Here is a 17,751-nt window from a genome sequence, read left to right as displayed (position 1 = left end):
GCCCCTAGTCCCACCACATGGCAGAAGCCTCCCCCCCCCCCCCCGCTCCCCGAGTCTGGTAGGCGAAGAATGGGGTGGGGAGGTTGGGTAGGCTCCGTAAACCGCACTTTAACTGTAAAAGAGCCATATGCGGCTCATGACCCACGTTTGGCCGCACCGGGTCTGTAGGTTGTAGCCCTCTCTGCCACCTGTGAGACAAGGCGGCAGCAGCAGAGAGAAAAACTAGCAAAAGCGTTTGCACTATTTTAAAGTGTTTTAGTGCATGCAGATAGCGAGGCCCTTTTCTCATTATCCCAGCATGGAGCAGGAACTACCCTGTCGATCCCAATAGTCTTTTGTATTAGTGGGAAGATGTTGCTCTGAGGAAAGATCCACAGATATCAGGGAATAACTTTTCCAGTAGCCACTACCAAGAAGTCACTTGTGGAAATCTCTAGGGAAAGAAACTGCCATTTGCTTGTGTACCACTCCATGAATGCTCTAACAGCATTGTTGTCTTAGCAGCTAGATACTACAGAGTGGCTAGGCATTCTGGTGCCAAGATACTATAGTGATGGATGCATTAGAAATGCAGGGAGAGAGAAATTCATGCTACTGGTGGCCTAGATACAAACGGAAGGGACCCAGTGTAGCGCAGCAATACCCAAGTGCTGCTCTCGTTTTAAAAAGCTGAGTCGCTTTCCAGAATATACAACTGCCCTTCTAACTCCCATCTCGGAGGAGAAGTCTGCACAGGGGAGCAGAATGGGGATAGCTAAGTACTTAACAACATGCCTGGACTACTCTTTCCTTCTGCAAAACAACTGTGGTTGATTCTCCTCCCCACCAAGCAAAAAACCAAACAAAACAAAAAACAGCCTTACTGCCATCTGGATAGCTAGCAAATCCAGCTGAAACATGTGTGCCATATGTACACAGCTGTATAGTGTACGTATGCCGCTGCGATCCATCTGCCCAGCATGCTGCATACCAGTTGCTTGACTTAGGGTGGGCTGGGAAGGAGGATTCAGGAACAGGCTGGAAAGAGAGAACATATTGCAGAGAAGCAGCATTTTTCTTCTCACCGCACAGGATTGGGCCCCAGGCGGCTTAGTACTTACAAGCCTCTGCTTATGTGAGCACTCTAGCTGAAGCTGGTGCTGTGTCTTATATGGGATCAGGCCCTGTAGCCCCAAACAATTACTTCATCGTCGAATGGACTGCAACTCTGGTGAGCAAAGTCTATTTAAATCCATTTCGCCACACGTGCAATCTGAATGTATGGCTCTGTTGCACGCGCTTTCCAGACTGCACCTCCAGTTGCTGGTGTACAACATGACACCTCTGCTTTGATTTCAGAGCTTCCGTTCCCTTCCCAAAGAAGGAGTGTAGGGCTGGGAAACAGAGTCAGCAATGGTGACTCTCTTCTGCGCCACTTGCCGCCCAGCCTATGGCGAGGTATCGGTTTCAATGCTTCAGGGAAAGAATCCCAGCTGCTCAAGAGATGGCTGCGTGATGACAAGGAAGGAATGGAGGAATAACTTAACAAAAACTGAGGTCCGTGTGTAACCTTCTCCTAGTGGGCAGAATATGGGGATTACCTCCTGTCCAGCATGCCGGGGGCAGGCATTAAGGCTTCACTTAGTTGAGATCTGCCAGTTAATCTCTACAAATGAATCTCTGTATAATCCCTATCTGAGCTCTTTGCCCAGGAATGCAAAAAATGTCAGGCAGTTCCTTACCTATGGATGCCTATATCATGCCACAATGGAAGCATATTAAACTTGCTCTGTCCTATATACAGCTGTTCAGTACAAAACCGCTCACCACATCTTGAAAGTTGAGTTCAGGGCATAGGAGTGGGAAGGGGAGTAACTAAACTCTGTCAGATTTTTCAGATATACAGTGTGGGCCTATCCTTAGCTGCTGTCAGCTCCACTGAATTCAGCATGCTACAGAAGAAGTATCTGCTATAATTTTCCAGGTCTATCTGAATGACTCCCAGAAGGCCTTGCCATTTTGCCATCAGATTTGATATGGGTGATGCAAGTTGGAAGCCAGTGCTCTGCACATGGACAGGACGGTTACTCATCCGTTGGATCTTCCCCCTTGTCACATGTAGTGCCAAGCACATTGTTGGCGGTTAACGAAAAACAAATCAAAACATCACTAAATGATCCACTGACCTACTCCCCTTCCCCGCATCGAATTGCCAAGAAAACCTGCCAGTGCTTTTCTTAAGGGAAAACAAACCTCGTCTGGGGAATGAAGTTCTCTCTCCACAGCCTAGGCACCAGTCTGTTCAAAGTGCTTCAGCACTGACCTGGGGCAGCAGCGTTGGGGGTGAGCGGAGAGCTTAGGCTGCTTTCCATGTTCACTTGATCCTTGCATTCTCAGCTGAACCCAGGGCTGAAATAATGTATGGAGATAGGGCCGAACACAGGAGTTTAAGGACTTTGCATGAAATGCCCAGTTCCCAGGAGAGTTGGGCCTCAGTATGCTGCTGGCTTGGTTTCTGCTTGAGGTCGGCAAGGATGGAGACTGCCAATGAGTTGGGAAATTAGTGCCACTTTCCACTGTTGGGTTTTTTTTGTTACCTGGATGCCTGTCCATTGAGAACTGGACTGAGACAGTCACATGCATTGCACACAGGTCACCGAACAGCCAAAATGGGGCAGCCGTTTTTGAAAACAAAAATATATCAAGTGTCTACTTTAAACTTACAAAAGGCTTAGTTTTGCAAGACTCCCTCTTACTGTGTGTATGCACAGGGCCTAGCACAGTGGGGCTACAATCTTAATTGAAGCTTTCTGCTGCCTCCACAATATAATCAATAATATCTTAACGTAGGGACAAGTCAGTGACTTTATACTGAAAAACTGCCTCATGATGAGCCTAATCTTGTTCCATTGAGGTCAGTGGCAAAGCTCCCGTTTGCTTCAATGGGATTAGCAATGGTCCCTGTGTGTTCCCAAAAGTGGATAATAAGGCGGGGGGAATTAACCAGCCACCCTGGGATAGGCAGCCACCCATCCTTAAAATCAAAATCAAATCAAAAATCCTTCAGAAGATTTTCAGGCAGCATAGCTAGAAACCTCAAGAGATATTCCTTAAAGGGAGAGCACTGAACAACAAAGTAACCACGTACAGAAAAACAGGGCCTGATCCTGAAGCTTCTCTCAGGTGACCCAATGGAACAGCGCACATGAGTAAAGGCTGCAAGATGGAGCCCAAAGAGTCTGATTCAGAAACCCTGCAAGTCTCACTGACACCAATGGGCCTGTTCATGTAAGCAAGGGCTGCAGGAACAAGCTGAAAGGACCTTCTGGGAAATGTGAATGCTCAGCACCTCTCAGGATCAGGCCCCTACTTTGACAAGGAACCTTATGTGACCCTGCCTGCTGTACTCTTCCTTCATATCCTTGGAATGCTCTTACTGGCCTTTACAGAGAAGGCAAAGGAACCAAAGCTGGCCAAGCTTGGGGAACGGTTTTTTAATGGCTCTCTGCTTTCACCAGGCAGGCCACTACAGTGGAAAACAACTTAATTAGTCAACGAAGGGAAAGACTAAGTACTGAAAAGTGCTATTTTGGGGCTCACAAAATGTGACTAGGTCAGAACCTGCCGTTTTATTGCACTTCGGGGACTGGTTTTGAGAACAGCTCAGCACTCATTGCGGGCTCCAGTCCCGCCTCGCTCTCCTCTTTCTTTCACAGGGCCTGTCTACTCAGCACATTTTGCCAGGTCTGGAGGTCATGTTATAACCCTCTTGGGTCTGTCTTGCCAGTATAGACAGGACCAAATGATGTTCTAACTGTTATAGCCCGATCTCTACAGGCACTAAACTACCTTAGCGTCTCTGTAGACACATCCCAACCTACCAAGGGTGCTACGCGAACCAATTCATTAATGACTGTGGAACTCTTTGCTAGAGGATGTTGTGAAGGCCAAGACTATAGCAGGGTTCAAAAAAGAATTAGGTAAGTTCATGGAGGATAGGTCCATCAATGGCTATTAGCCACTATGGGCAGGGATGGTGTCCCGAGTCTGTTTGCCAGAAGCTGGGAATGGGCGACAGGGGATGGATCACCTGATAATTACCTGTTCTGTTCATTTTCTCTAGGACACCTGGCATTGGCCACTGTTGGAAGACAGGATACTGGGGTAGATGGACCTTTGGTCTGACCCAGTATGTACTGGGAGGTGCTCAGATACTGTGGTGATGAACACCACAGAAAACCCTACAACTAACTAACTAACATGAAAGGCTTCACTTTTGCAAGGTACATACGCATGTGGACCTATTCAAGGGGTCAGAGTTAGGCACACACGCCCCTTGCTGAATGGGTCCAGTGTCACCAGACAGGCGGATAGATGTGCTTCCTTCACACTAAGTTGCTTCACCCAACACCATGTTCGGAAGGTGACCATGATGCAGTGACATTGTCCTGGCCATTATTTAACATTTCAGATGTTCTCTTCGGCGCTTGAAAAAAGTTTATATTTCCCATTCAGGCAGGATGATGAGAATTTTATATGCTTTTTTAAAAGAAAGCTTGTTCTTCACATTGGCTTAAAGGGTACCTTGAAGATGCATCATGTAGAATGATGAACTAGGCGGAGGATGTCAAAGAGGCCTAAGGGGCTTAGACACCCAACTCAAAAGTCCATGGGAGTAGGTTTCCTTTACTCCCTTGTGTCTCTTTGAAAATTCCCAGCCCAACTCTTCCAGGTAAACAACAAGAGTGAGGTGAGCTATTGTGTCATGAGGTGGGATTTAGGCTTCATCATGGCTCACAACTTTGGCAAGCAGTTTGCTACAGTTCTCTCTCCCACCCCTGCCTGGTATGAATAAGCTGCCCATATAAAAAGCCAGTGTGATTTGGGGGGGGGGGGGGGGAGGTTTTTTAAGAGTCAATTTTCAATCCTTAGCTGCTCTAACGTTAAAAAAAAGTTTTGATAACCACTGACCAGCTTGGTGAGTACTATTAATGGCTCTTGCACTGTTCTTACCCCTCGCTCCACTAAATCAGGCTGTATTTGTATTGTCATAATAACCCAGAGTGAGCGCAGGCGCCCCCAAATAAAATTGAGTTTCTGAGCTTCTTCAACACACAGAAAAAGTAAAATATCTCTGGGAAAATTATAGGAGTAAGGTGAGGTGTAATCAAGAGGACAATGAACTTGATTTAGGAAGATCTAGTTTATGCCCAGCATGAAACCCAGGTGAACTCTTCTGAGGAGAGGAATGCTGCATCCACGAGCAGTTTTGGTGCTGAAAAAACGCAGCGTTAGAGCCGGAGTTTTAAACTGTCAAGTAATTAGCCCATCCTGTGCAGAATTAATACCCTTTATTCCATCAAACTACCCCCTCGCCTCCCCTCCCCACCGAATCTCATTAGGAATGCAAACAAAAACTCTCGGGCACAAACCGGTGAGTGACCTTTTGGGTGAAGTTACGTGACAAAGGTCACGGAGAGCGCACCCGCTGCGTGGCATGCCCCCGCAGCGGGGCATCTCGCGCAATCAGATGCGGATTTATTAGCATTTCATTTCCTTGGCCGGCAAATGTCTTTTAAACGACCAGCGGAGAGGCGCACCCCGAAAGCCGATCCCCGGCTACACCCCGCGAAACCGCAGGGAAGAAGGAAGAAACAGCGCGGGTGGGTTTCACTCTCTTTCTCCTTTGAAGTCAAACCCCTTGCGGGGGAAGGGGAGAGAAGACATGCAGCGGAGCCGGGCCAGGCAGGAGGCTGCCCCGGTGTGATTTAGGAGCGGAGGGGAAGGGGAGGCGAGGCGGGTACCTGTTTTCGCAGCGCCTCGAAGGCGGCACTGATGGTATGCACCCGGGTCCTCTCCCGGGCGTTCGCCAGCAGCCGCCGGGTCTGCTGGATGGCTTTGATCTCCGAGGAGACGCCGGCCGTGTCCCCCAGCCGTTTCCTCGGCGATGCGGCGGGATCCGGGGAGCTGCTGTACGCTCCCTGTGGCCCCGAGCCGTAGGCGCTTTCCAAAGGGCGCTGCGGCGGGCACAGGACGAGCCTGGGCGGCAGGCTCGGCTCCGGGCACGGCGGCAGCCCGTTCAAAGCGGCCGGGGGCAAGCCGGGCTCTTTGCGCAGGGGCGGGCAGGCGAGCCCGGCCGCCGGGAACGCGCCTTTCCGCATGTCCAGCGCCCCGGCGGCGCTGCCCGCCCCTCCGCCGTCCGGGAGCTGCGGGGCCGCTGCCCCCTGGGAGGGGCCCGCCCGGCTGTCGGGCACCAGGCTCGCGGGTCTCTCCAGCAGCCTCCCCCCGCCGCCGCCGCCGGCCACGCGCTCGCGGACTTTCAGCGCCACTTTGAAACTTTTGCAGCCCTGCGCTGGCGGCTCTTTGTGCTTCCGCTTCAGCTTCTTGAGGCCGCCGAGCTCCTTCACGCACAGGCTTTGCCACGGCTCCTCGTCCAGGAGCTGCATGTTCCTCATGCTGGGAGCCTGTCAGGGAGCGCCTGCCTCGCTCGCTCTCTCAGGTCGCTGGCTCCCCCCCCCCCGCAGACATACACCCTCCCCCCCCCCCCGGCTCCGCTGCTGCTGCTGGGTTTGGTGCAGCGGTGTTACCACGCGGCCCCGTGCAGGCAGGGCGGCGGTGGGCGCCCGCCCGGAGCCGTCAGAATGTCAGCTGAAGTCCCGGCCGCCTTGGCGGGGAGGGCACGCCGCGCTCCATCTGTGTTTGTTTAGCCTCAGTTTACACAGAAGCCCCTGTGAGCGAGATCAGTCAGCGCGCCGCCTGTGACAGGGAGACTGCCTCGCACAGCCAAGAGACTTCCCAGCCTTGCAACCCCACAGATGAGCTTTAAAGAAACAGGAAGCATTCCCCCCCCCCCCCCCGCCCCGGCAACAGCTGTGCTGCCAATCTCCTTTGTTCAACCCCCCCTCCCCCCCAGCCCCACGACTTGCTGTTTTATAAAAGTCTGTTTCCTCGCGACACACTGGCAGAGACAAACTCTCACCCCTAATAGAGACACATACTTGCTTAAGAAGAAAAGGAGGACTTGTGGCACCTTAGAGACTAACCAATTTATTTGAGCATAAGCTTTCCTGAATGCATCCGATGAAGTGAGCTGTAGCTCAGGAAAGCTTATGCTCAAATAAATTGGTTAGTCTCTAAGGTGCCACAAGTCCACCTTTTCTTTTTGCGAATACAGATTAACACCGCTGCTACTCTGATACTTGCTTAAGAGCAATTCATGATGTGTCGCTTTTTACATGGAACAGTTTCCCCCATAGCTTCCTAAATTAATGGTGGGATGCCTGGTTTCCTGCTGTCCTTTTCTCCTTCCCTTCCCCACTGGTCAGGGGTCTATTTCTTTATTTGTTTTTATTTGCTAGCTGAAGAGGGTTGTCTTGGTTCTAGCCTAGGGTTGTCTTGGTTCTAGCCTAGGGTTGTCTTGCCTAACGCTGCTATTAGCCTCATTGATCATTCACATACAAGGGGAAGAAACTGATCTATACACTATGAGAAGCTGGGGAGGTGCTTAACTTGACACATTCTTCTTAATTATGCCAGCAAGAGTTATTTGACCTGGGGGAGTGAGAGCCAAGGCAGTCCTGTGATTTAGCAAATATCTATCTCTCTGAGACAGGCTAGGCATTTCTGTCTTCTTACTTCTCAGATCTCTCCTGCTGCTGCTGCTTTGGTACTGAGTTTAACTCTGCTTTTAAGCGTCTTCTGCTGCAAAGACCGTTTGTGATTTTTTACAAACGAAACCAAGGAAACCTTGGTGAGTGATTTCAGAGTAGCAGCTGTGTTAGTCTGTATTCGCAAAAAGAAAAGGAGTACTTGTGGGGAAAGCTTATGCTCAAATAAATTTGTTAGTCTCTAAGATGCCACAAGTCCTCCTTTTCTTTCTTGGTGAGTGAGTTACTTGTTGTTATTATTTATTAGCACCCTGGTGGTAGGCACTGTACAAACACGTAGTAAGAGACAGTCCCTGAAGACCATACAGCCCAGACAAGCTAAACATAGGGTATTTCTCTCAAACAGAGGTGTAGAGTGGTGAAGAGACTTGCCCAAGGTCACATCAGTGACAAAGCTGGGAATAAAAACCCAGGGTAACATTTTCAGAAACATTTTGATGACGTAGCATAATGACCATTGTAGCAAGTTGACTTAGATACTTGGGAGCTGAAGTCTGCGCTGCAATTAAAAACATGCAGCGGAGCCATGCCAGCTAACTGTTTAATTGTGGCTTGGGCTAAGGGGCTGTTTAATTGTGGTGGGCCATTTGGGCTCTGTCTGGCACTCGAACTCTAGGACCCTGCGAGGGGGGAGGTATGCATCGCAAATAGCCCCTTAGCCCAAGCCTCACGAGCCCAAGACAGCTGGCACGGGCCAGCCATGGGCGTCTAATTGCAGTGTAGACCTACCCATTGGAAGTCCATGAGACTTAGGCCCCTATGCCGCTTAGGTGTATATGAAAATTACCCCCGATGTCTTGAAGCTCAGTCCAATGTCCTGCCTACTAAACCACACTGTCTCAGCTATTAAAACACAAGACCCAGGAGTCAAAAGAACTAGGTTCTGTTCCCACCTTGGCCACGGTCTTGCTGGGAAAATTGCTTTAATTCTCAGTGCCTCAAATTCCCTATGCAGATAGACAACGAGGAGTCTGGTGGCACCTTAAAGACTAACAGATTTATTTGGGCATAAGCTTTTGTGGGTAAAAAGACCCACTTCATTTTTTTACCCACAAAAGCTTATGCTCAAATAAATCTGTTAGTCTTTAAGGTGCCACCGGACTCCTCATTGTTTTTGTGGTTACAGACTAACAGGGCTACCCCTCTGATACTAGGCAGATAGGGAACTTCTGTATGTCATGCACAGTTGCGAATATTAAGTGATGTCTTTAAAGTGCTTTGAGATCCTCAGATGGAACGTGCAAAGTATTATTACTAATTAATAATAGGTAATGTAACAACCCTGATATTCTATCATTCTATGATTCTATAATACTTGAAATTTTCTCCCTATTTTTGACTTCTGGTTCCTATTTCTTTTAAAGATGAAGGCTGATGTAGGGATTTTCTGTAGGCATGGCTTCCCCCAAATTCCCAAAGTGGGTGGGGTGGGGGAGGGGAGAGTGATCTCACTAGCAATTCTCCGCATGCTCTACCTCAAAAGTTACCCTATTAATTCGCTCAAGAAGTCTATCTTTCAGCGGAGGGGTAACACCAAATTTTTTGTGGTCATTATAGATTCCATGCACTTTTCACAAAAATAGAGGAGTAATTATGCCTACCTAATTCCCACTGCTGTTTCAGCTGGACTCAGTGGACCATTTTCTCTGTGGGTATAAATTAGCACAATTAAAATCGATGGCGCTGTTCCAGTTTACACCAGCAGAGAACTTGGCCTTGTATTCTTCTTGGCTCATTGCCCTAACTGAAGTGTATTGGAACTGTGTGCTGTTAAATAGCTGTTCCTCCCATTTGAGAGGTGGCTAGATTGCAGACAATTTCTAAGAAGAAACATAAACCTAAACATTCCAAATTATACAATTTTGTGTCAAACCATTTCCCTCTGTGCTCTAGTATTATTATTTGTATCACAGGTGTACTGTGGGGGCAGAATCAGGATTCCATTGCGCAAGGTGCTGTACATACATGTAATAACAAGAAAGTCTTTGTCCCATATGTAACTCATTGTTCAGTGTATGCTACAAGTCCCCATCTGAGCCTTATCCCTGGAGAATATAACTGTGACAGCTGCCAGCTAAGCGATTTAGGCCTTATATATGCACAAATTTGCAGTGGTTTACTTAAATCAGTTTAGCTCAATTGGTATGGTTAAACCAGTGCAAGTCCCTGTGTGGACACTCTTATTTTAGTTTGAGTGGCTTATTTCTGTTTAGCTTAAACATGTTCCTTATCAGTTTAAACAAAATTGAAATAAGACTAGTTTAAACCAAAATAAGAGTGTCCACAAAGCCTTCTACACTGGCTTAACTAAATTACTTTAAAATTACACCTTAAATTAAACTGATGCAACTCTGCCTGTCCTTTAACAGCAGTAGCTGTTAAAACTCCAAACTCTGAGATCTTGGTGATAAACATGGTGATGATTTTTATCTTTCCATGTAACAAAAAATACATGGAGAAATCACATTGCCTATAGAAGAGGAGGGGAATATAACAGATAATATAACCCTTTGTCTGTTGGTCATTTAACATCAGGCTTGACTAGATACAGAGTTGCACTATTTTAATTTAAAGTGTGATTCAAAATGGATATAGTTAAGCTGGTGCAAAAGGCTGTATAGACACTTTTATTTCAGTTTTAGCCTGGTTTATTTCAATTTAAAGTAATTAGGAATCAACTTAGCTAAACGGAAATAAGCCACTCCTAATATCCACCCAATTTTGGCTGAGTTAGAAGCCTCTGTTAATTGTTTTGTGCACATTCTTAGTTGAAGTTTATTAGAATTTGGCAGCTAAACTCTCTGAAGATTCTATCTGCACTGAGCATGCTCCAGCTCAGAGCTGCAGGAGCCAAGCAGGACTGTTCCTGTAATTCCTCCTCCTGGCTGCTAAGTGTTGCCTCAATTCTGGTCCAGGCACTGAAAGCAGGGAGGTTAGCACTGAAAGCAGGTTAGCTAGCAGCGCTCCTGCTGCTGGCGCCCAGGCAGTGTGGAGGAGAAAGAGGAACGGCCTCACTTGAATGCAGAGTACACACTCACTGTAAGACTCACACTCACTGTAAGACATGCTTACACCCCTAGAATATCTGGGGAGACCCTTCATTTACTCATACAGGTCTAGTCTGCTGTTAATACTTATTGCCTCACGTTTCACTTCCTCTTGCCTCTCTCTGCTCTACTAACTTTTATGTTTTTCTTTTGGGGTCTAATCAGGCCCTCCAACTTTTAAAGATTCATCAATTTTATGGCCAGAAGGAAACATTATGATAGTCTAGTCTGATCTCCTGCATAATATAGTTGATAGACTGTCACCCAGCTGTTCCTACATCAAGCCCATAACTGCTGGTGAATTAGAGCATATTTTTTTAGAATGGCATCTAGTCTTGATATTTTTGAAGTTGTTTACTGGCTTACTTCTAATTAACAGACTAAGAAGAAGGTATGAGATCATCAAAATAGCTATCCCCAGTATTACACTATTGTCCTTCACTTTTCAAAAGACTCCAGACTTCTAATAAGTATGGTTTAAAATATCTAAACATATTAGTAAAGGTGCTTTATGGCAGTTGTCTTAGAAATGAATATCCTTAATATTTATAAAGAATCAAGTCCTTTCTCGGGAGTTTCTCGGGAATGTTGAACATATAAATACTAAAGCTGTTTAAAAATTAATAGGAAACAATTTGCTAAATTTCACTAATTTTCCCCCCCCTACAAATTTTTTCATTTAAATTCAAAATGTTGACAGAAATTTTCATCCAGAAATCAAAATTTGTAAAACAAATGTGAACCAGCTATAATAAATACCCTTTTATTCTAACTCATACTAGTTGTGTTTTGTTTTGAGACACTCAATTGCTATTCTAGGTATCAACAATCTTTCTTGAAAACTCTAAGTTGGTTACTGATATCTGTGTAATTTTATCAAATTATATTTCTATACCTTGCCGAATATTTTGATCAAAGTTGCTCTTAAATATATAAGGCTGCATGGAGTTAGTACCAGGTAAATAAGCCTAAAACCTCTGCATGGCATGGTCAACTTCAAGGCAGATGACGCAATGAATATGATCATCAGATTTTTGCCACTGTGCCTCTGCAATAACTGGGTTTGAAGCCAGGGGGTGGACATCTTTCCTTCTTAAATGCCATACCTGCAAAATAGAGAAGGAAGTACTGGTGTACTGTGGGAAGTGCCAGACCAGGGGTGAAGGAAATACCAATTAAACACCAGACCAAGACAGCTGCTGAGCCACAAACAAAGACATTTGTCCCTGAAACAGAAGAGCCAAATACCAAGTAGCCTCAAGGCTGCCTGATAAAACCTGTGACACAAGGGCTCCTTAACCCACGACTGGTGCTGGAGCTCTGGGAAAGCCCACCAAATGAGAATACCTCTGTAGGGCTATGGGGCCAAAACAGAATTGATGCAAAGCAGTGCTGGGCACCAAAACTGTCAGCACCAAAGCAGGTATCAGCTCACTGAGGGGAAACTAGGTGCTAACACACTACAAAAGTGTGCTAACACACACCAGGCAACTGCCTCAAAGATCTGGAACACATGAACTGGAGCTGACTACAAGGTAAAGGATAGCTGACCTTTATTGCTGGGATGCTGATGAAATGGAGTGATGATTGATGAGAAGCCGTCTCCTGCTGGGAGTTCTCTGGTCAGCTGCCATCAAGAAGGAACGGACTGAAATGTTTGGAGGACAATCTTTATATTTGAGAGGGTCTGGCTCGTACTGTTACTCTGCTACCACTGCCTACGAGCTATGGGAGTTCTGCCAATCTCATGGTAAGGCGCTAAGACTCCAGAGTGAAAATCTGAACAGATGGTATCTTTGGAGAAGTATTATTCTATTCATCCAGCAGCAGAGACACTGAATCACAGAGATGGTAAAAGAGATACCCGAAGTCACAGAATACGTCTATAACAGAGCCAGGAATGAAACCTAGATCTCCTGACTGCCAGCTCTGGGCTTTAACCAAAAGATCATCCTTTCTTTCCTGCTTGTAAGCCAATCACCTCATCAGCTATCCTGCTTTCATAAAAGGCTCTGTGGGGAAAAAAGTGGGGTGTCTACACAGAGCACATGCAATTCTAGAAGCCGATGCTGGAAAATGAATTCTTCTCAAAAGAAAAAAACAAATAATCTAATGCCAGCCTGGCAAGATTTAGTAGCAGGGGCTCATCAGGATGTCCTGAAGGATCTTCTTCCAATCCCTTTGCAGAGTATGTGGGCCAAATTCATATCGGCTGTAAACAGGTACAATGGAACCGATTTCAAAAATAAACAAAAAGCATATGCACACTAACTGATGGAATATACATCACAACAAAGCTATACAAATGTTTCAAAGGTGATTCAGTTGGTAACATTTTTATTCTTTCTTAAAACCAGAGCACACTTCTAAATCCTAGGAAAAATTAGAACTCTGCTTTTTTTAAAAGAAATGCTGTACACTCGTGAATATATTTTTTTCAACTGTCCTCCTTAGACGGGGATATTTTTAAAACATTGTTGGAGAGCAAAAACGATCTGATTTGAACTGACACAGTGGGTATGTCAATGTGAAGTAGAGTTATCAAAGTGAGACTAATACTCCATCTTAATTTTTCTTCTTTAACTTTTAATTGTGGTGCTATGCACTGTGACACTGTTGTTAGTAGTCTGACAGCATTTGCATTTTAAAATCCTCTTTCCGAGGTTATAACATTAACATATCTACATATAAAATGAGAGTGGGATAACTTTTTTTCAATATAAATGCTTTCAGGAGCACATTCTTTTATTATGAAGATTTTTTTTTTTGAAGTTCTTGGCAGCCTTCTAGTTTGTCCAGTCCCTGATCTAAAACAACTATTTTTATAGTTCTATGAAAAATACATTTATAAAATCGGCAATTTGAGAATATAAAAAGAGAGAGAGAGAGAAAAGGCTGATGAATCACACAATTATTATTAATGAAAAGAAAAGAATATCTCCCATTTTAGGAGAGCCCTTGTAGTATTGCTAAATACCCATAAAAAGTAGAGGGGAAGTTGCTAGAAAGTGTAAAGTCAATGGTCTCTCCTCAGTGGGTTTTGTGTTTTTGGAGGTTTTTTGGTTGTTTTTTTTTTTTTTTAATTTTTAAGCTATTTGGAGATTTGGCAAGCGTACATGGGCAGGATTATAGAATAAACCACTTGGATAATATGAAACTGTACATGGTAACAAATGAGCATTATTCAAACCCAATATATATTGTAGTCATATTTGCCATGGATCTAACATCATTTTCTTTAGAAATGCTTGCTTTTTACATGATATATGCAATATCCATTGAAGAAGAAGATGCTTATGACCATTTGCAGCCTGGTTATATTATCTCTTTATTCTCTTATACTAAATTATGAGATTTTGTCCTACTCGTTTGGGTTATTTTTCTTTTTGGCTTTGCTTCCAAGAATGAAATTTGGCCCATTTCTTCTTCATTGGGATTTGAAGAAGGCAAATAGGAGCTTCTGCAAAACATACATATTGGAAAAAATGACTTCTAATGCTGAAAAAGAGGCAGAGACCAAGATTTTTAAAAATGGGTACCAGTCTTGCAAGATGAGGTGCTGTATCCTGCAGTGATGCTGAAAAGTACTCAGGTGTCATGATAGATAGCCAGGTGAATAAAATCTCCCAGTACAATGACGTAGTTAAGAGGGCAAACATGGTCCTTGGGTGTATAAACAGTGGAATATCAAATAAGAGTAGGAATGAGGTATTATTCCTGTACGTAGCATTAGTGGAACAATTACTAGAATACTGTGACCAGTTCTGGTATCCACACTTCAGAAAGGATGTTAAAAATTTCTTACAGGAATGATTTGCCGTCTGGAATGTATGTTTTATAGCGACACTCGGCTAAACTAACTATATTCAGCTTCTTACAAGAGAAGGTTAAGAGGTGGCTTGATTGTGGTCAACACGTACCTACATAGGGAAGAATTTTTTGACAGTAGGAGAAAAAAGACATAGCATGATCCAGTGGCTGGAAGCTGAAGCTAGGCAAGTTCAGATTGGAACTAAGGCATACATTTTTAATATTGAGAGTAATTAATATATCATGGCACATGCTGTAGCTCAAACAGAAGTTATGGGCTTGATGCAAAAATTACTGGGTGAAGTCCACTGGTCTGTGTTATTCAGGAAATCAGACTCAATAATCGTAGTGGTCTCTTCTGGGCTTACTAACAATCTCCTAAACCTCCTAGGTCCTAAACAATTAAGTAAGTGGCCCGTTTTTCAAAAGTGTTAAGCATCCACATTTACTTCAATGAGAGCGGATGGGTGCTTGATACTTTTAAAAGTCAGGCAGCTTATTTCCTAAGTGCCTAAATTTGGCTGTAGAAGTCTAATTTTAGGCACCAATTTTTGAAATCTGAGCCTGAATATAATATAATTTATAATATCTTTTAAAATCTTTTAACCTGGGTAAACTGGAGTTACCAAGTCCGCATTGAAACCTACTAAAATGAGGGCTGCTGAGTGGGAACCCAAAGACACCCATAAATTAGTAGCTGCTACCTCCCAGAAGGTTTAGACAACCAGTACTGACTTAGGCCTGGTCTACAATAAAAAGTTAGGTCGAAGGAAGCCGCCTTAAGTCGACCTGTTCATTTATGTGTCTACACTACTGGGTCCTTTACGCCGCCCTAAGTCACCTCTAATGTCGACTTCTGTAATCCACCTCTGCGAGAGGTGTAGCACTTAATTTGATTTTCATGGGTCCAGTGCAGACGCAGCGTTGTGTAAGTCGACTTAATTGGCCTCCAGGTGGTGTCCCACAATGCTCATCTGTGACTGCTCTGGGGATCATTCTCAACTCTGCTGCGCTGCAGCCAGGTAGACAGGAAACAGCCCCTCCCCTGCTAAAGCCCCAGGAATTTTTGATTTCCCATTTCCTGTTTGATCAGCATTGGGAGCATGCCAGCTTGAGCACAGCTGATCATGGAGACTACATGCCCCAAACGCGCTCCAGCCTGGTCTGCACAGGAGGTGGTGGATCTCATCACTGAGTGGGGAGAAGAGTCTGTGCAGGCAGAGCTCCGATCCAGCAGAAGAAACGCTGACATCTATGAAAGATCACTCGTGGAATGGGGGAGAAGGGCTACATGAGGGACACACAGCAGTGCCGTGTGAAAATAAAAGAACTTTGCCAAGCGTACCATTAGGCAAGGGAGGTGAACAGTTGTTCTGGTGCTAAACCCCACACTTGCTGGTTTTACAATGAGCTGCATGCAATTCTCGGGGGTGACCCTACAGCACCCCCACAAGCAATGTGGACACCTCACAGGTGTGTGAGTCTAGGGACAATAAGGAGAATGATATGGTGGAGGAGGAAGAGGAGAATGGGAGACAGGTGAGTGGTGGATCCATTCTCCCCAAGAGCCAGGAAATATTTTTAACCCTGGAGCCCTGTAGGTTGCAGGATATCATGGTGGCTGACCGTGATGCTGGGGAAGGCACCTCTGGTGAGTATACAGTTACAATCAAAGTCCACTTAAACTTTAGTGGGCAGACACATTTGGTGGTATTGCATGTTTACTGTGAAGAAAAAGCAAGGTGCTGTGGCTCTCTGCTTACAAGAGGCCGCTCCAGCTACGCAGAGGATGGCCCCCGGAAAAGACTGTTTATGTGGACTGGGATAGCCTGGGAATCCTCCATGGATATCTCTAGGAAACTTCATGGAGATACTCTGCAATTCTTTGCAGAAGGTTTCTGGGCAGGGCAGTCTTATTTCTTTCATCATGGTAGGACACTTTCCCATGCAACTCCTGAATTAATTCTGCTGGTATCATTGTGGTACACAGCATAGCAGCATAAGGACCGGGTCTATACCCAGACTCTTGTGGCATCTCCTTCCTTTCCGCCTCTGTTACCCTCAGGAGACTGGTATCACATAGAGTCGCCTAGGGGAAACGGAGGAAGTTCTCATTAAAAGTGCTCTTACAAGAGAAAAAAGGGCATGTAGACCCACCCCAATCCCCCACATCATAGGCGCCAACTCCGTGGGTGCTCTGGGGCTGGAGCACCCATGGGGAAAAATTGGTGGGTGGTCTGCACCCACTGTCAGCCAAGCTCCCCACCCTGCCCCCTCCTCACCTCACCTCCACCTTTGTCTCCTCCCCTGAGTGCGCTGCATCCCTGCTTCTCCTCCCAACGCTTGCAGCTGCAAAACAGCTGTTTCGTGGTGTAACAAGCTCTGGGAGGGAGGGGGAGGAGCGGGAATGCGGCGGGGAGGGAGGCAGAGAAGAGGCGGGGCCGGGGCGGGGATTTGGGGAAGGGGTTGGAATAGGGGTGGGGCAGGGGCAGGAGGGACAGGGGTGGAGTCGGGGTGGTGCCAGGGGCGGCGGGGGGGGTCGAGCACCTACTGGCGCCAGCAGAAATTGGTGCCTATGCCCCACATTCTGGATCGACAAACCACATGGCTGTTATGTGCCTTTCCTGTGCTCAGCATGGGTCAGCAAGTGGTTTAAAGTGGCAGATAGGGGACTGGGGCCCCACATGAGAGATTCAGCAATTTGGGAGTGAAAACGTTTTCCCCCTCCCTACCTGCCCTGTTCATAAACAGCTTCCAGTGGTGCTATGGGGGAGGGCCATTGTTCAACTAGCTACCTCTGCTCCTGACATGAGCATGCTATAAACTTCATTAAAAGTGCGGTCACCCATGACCCTGGGGAGGAGGGGGTGTGGTGTGTGGAGGGGCCACTCACCATGGCTGGAGCAGCAAAATGGCACAGTGAACAGTTACGGATTCTGATTATGTTATGGCTTGCCCCTAGTGTAATGAGTTTTTTTTTTTTTAAATGAAAATGGCCTTGCTATGGAAACATTTTATTCATGTACAATGGCTCCTTTTATTTTTTCCCATGACTGACAGCTGGAAATGTGACCTTCAGCGTGTCATCAGCACCTGAAAGCATCCTTTTGCTGATTAGAAGGAGGAGAAAGAGAACACGGGAGGACATGTTCACCGAGACAATGAACGCCTTCGGGACAGCTGACATAGAGCTGAGAGTGGAGGATTTCACTGTCCAAGAAGTTAGACATGGACATGGAGAGCAGGAA

The 17,751-nt window shown here is 45.9% G+C and overlaps 1 protein-coding gene across 1 annotated transcript in view; it reads right to left on the bottom strand.

The window, feature by feature from the left end:
• Positions 1 to 6,503, bottom strand: part of ATOH8 (atonal bHLH transcription factor 8) — a 29,017-nt gene extending 22,514 nt beyond the window's left edge. The window contains exon 1 of the mRNA XM_007063721.4: positions 5,784 to 6,503. Coding sequence (XP_007063783.3) covers positions 5,784 to 6,434 — 651 coding nt within the window. The 5' untranslated portion in view covers positions 6,435 to 6,503. The remainder of the gene's footprint in view (positions 1 to 5,783) is intronic.
• Positions 6,504 to 17,751: the final 11,248 nt, after the last annotated feature.

This window comes from Chelonia mydas, chromosome 4 (assembly GCF_015237465.2).
Source record: "Chelonia mydas isolate rCheMyd1 chromosome 4, rCheMyd1.pri.v2, whole genome shotgun sequence".
Taxonomy (NCBI): Eukaryota; Metazoa; Chordata; order Testudines; family Cheloniidae; genus Chelonia; species Chelonia mydas.
The sequence above is the reverse complement of the archived record's forward strand: the minus strand, read 5'-3'. Positions and strand labels throughout refer to the sequence as shown.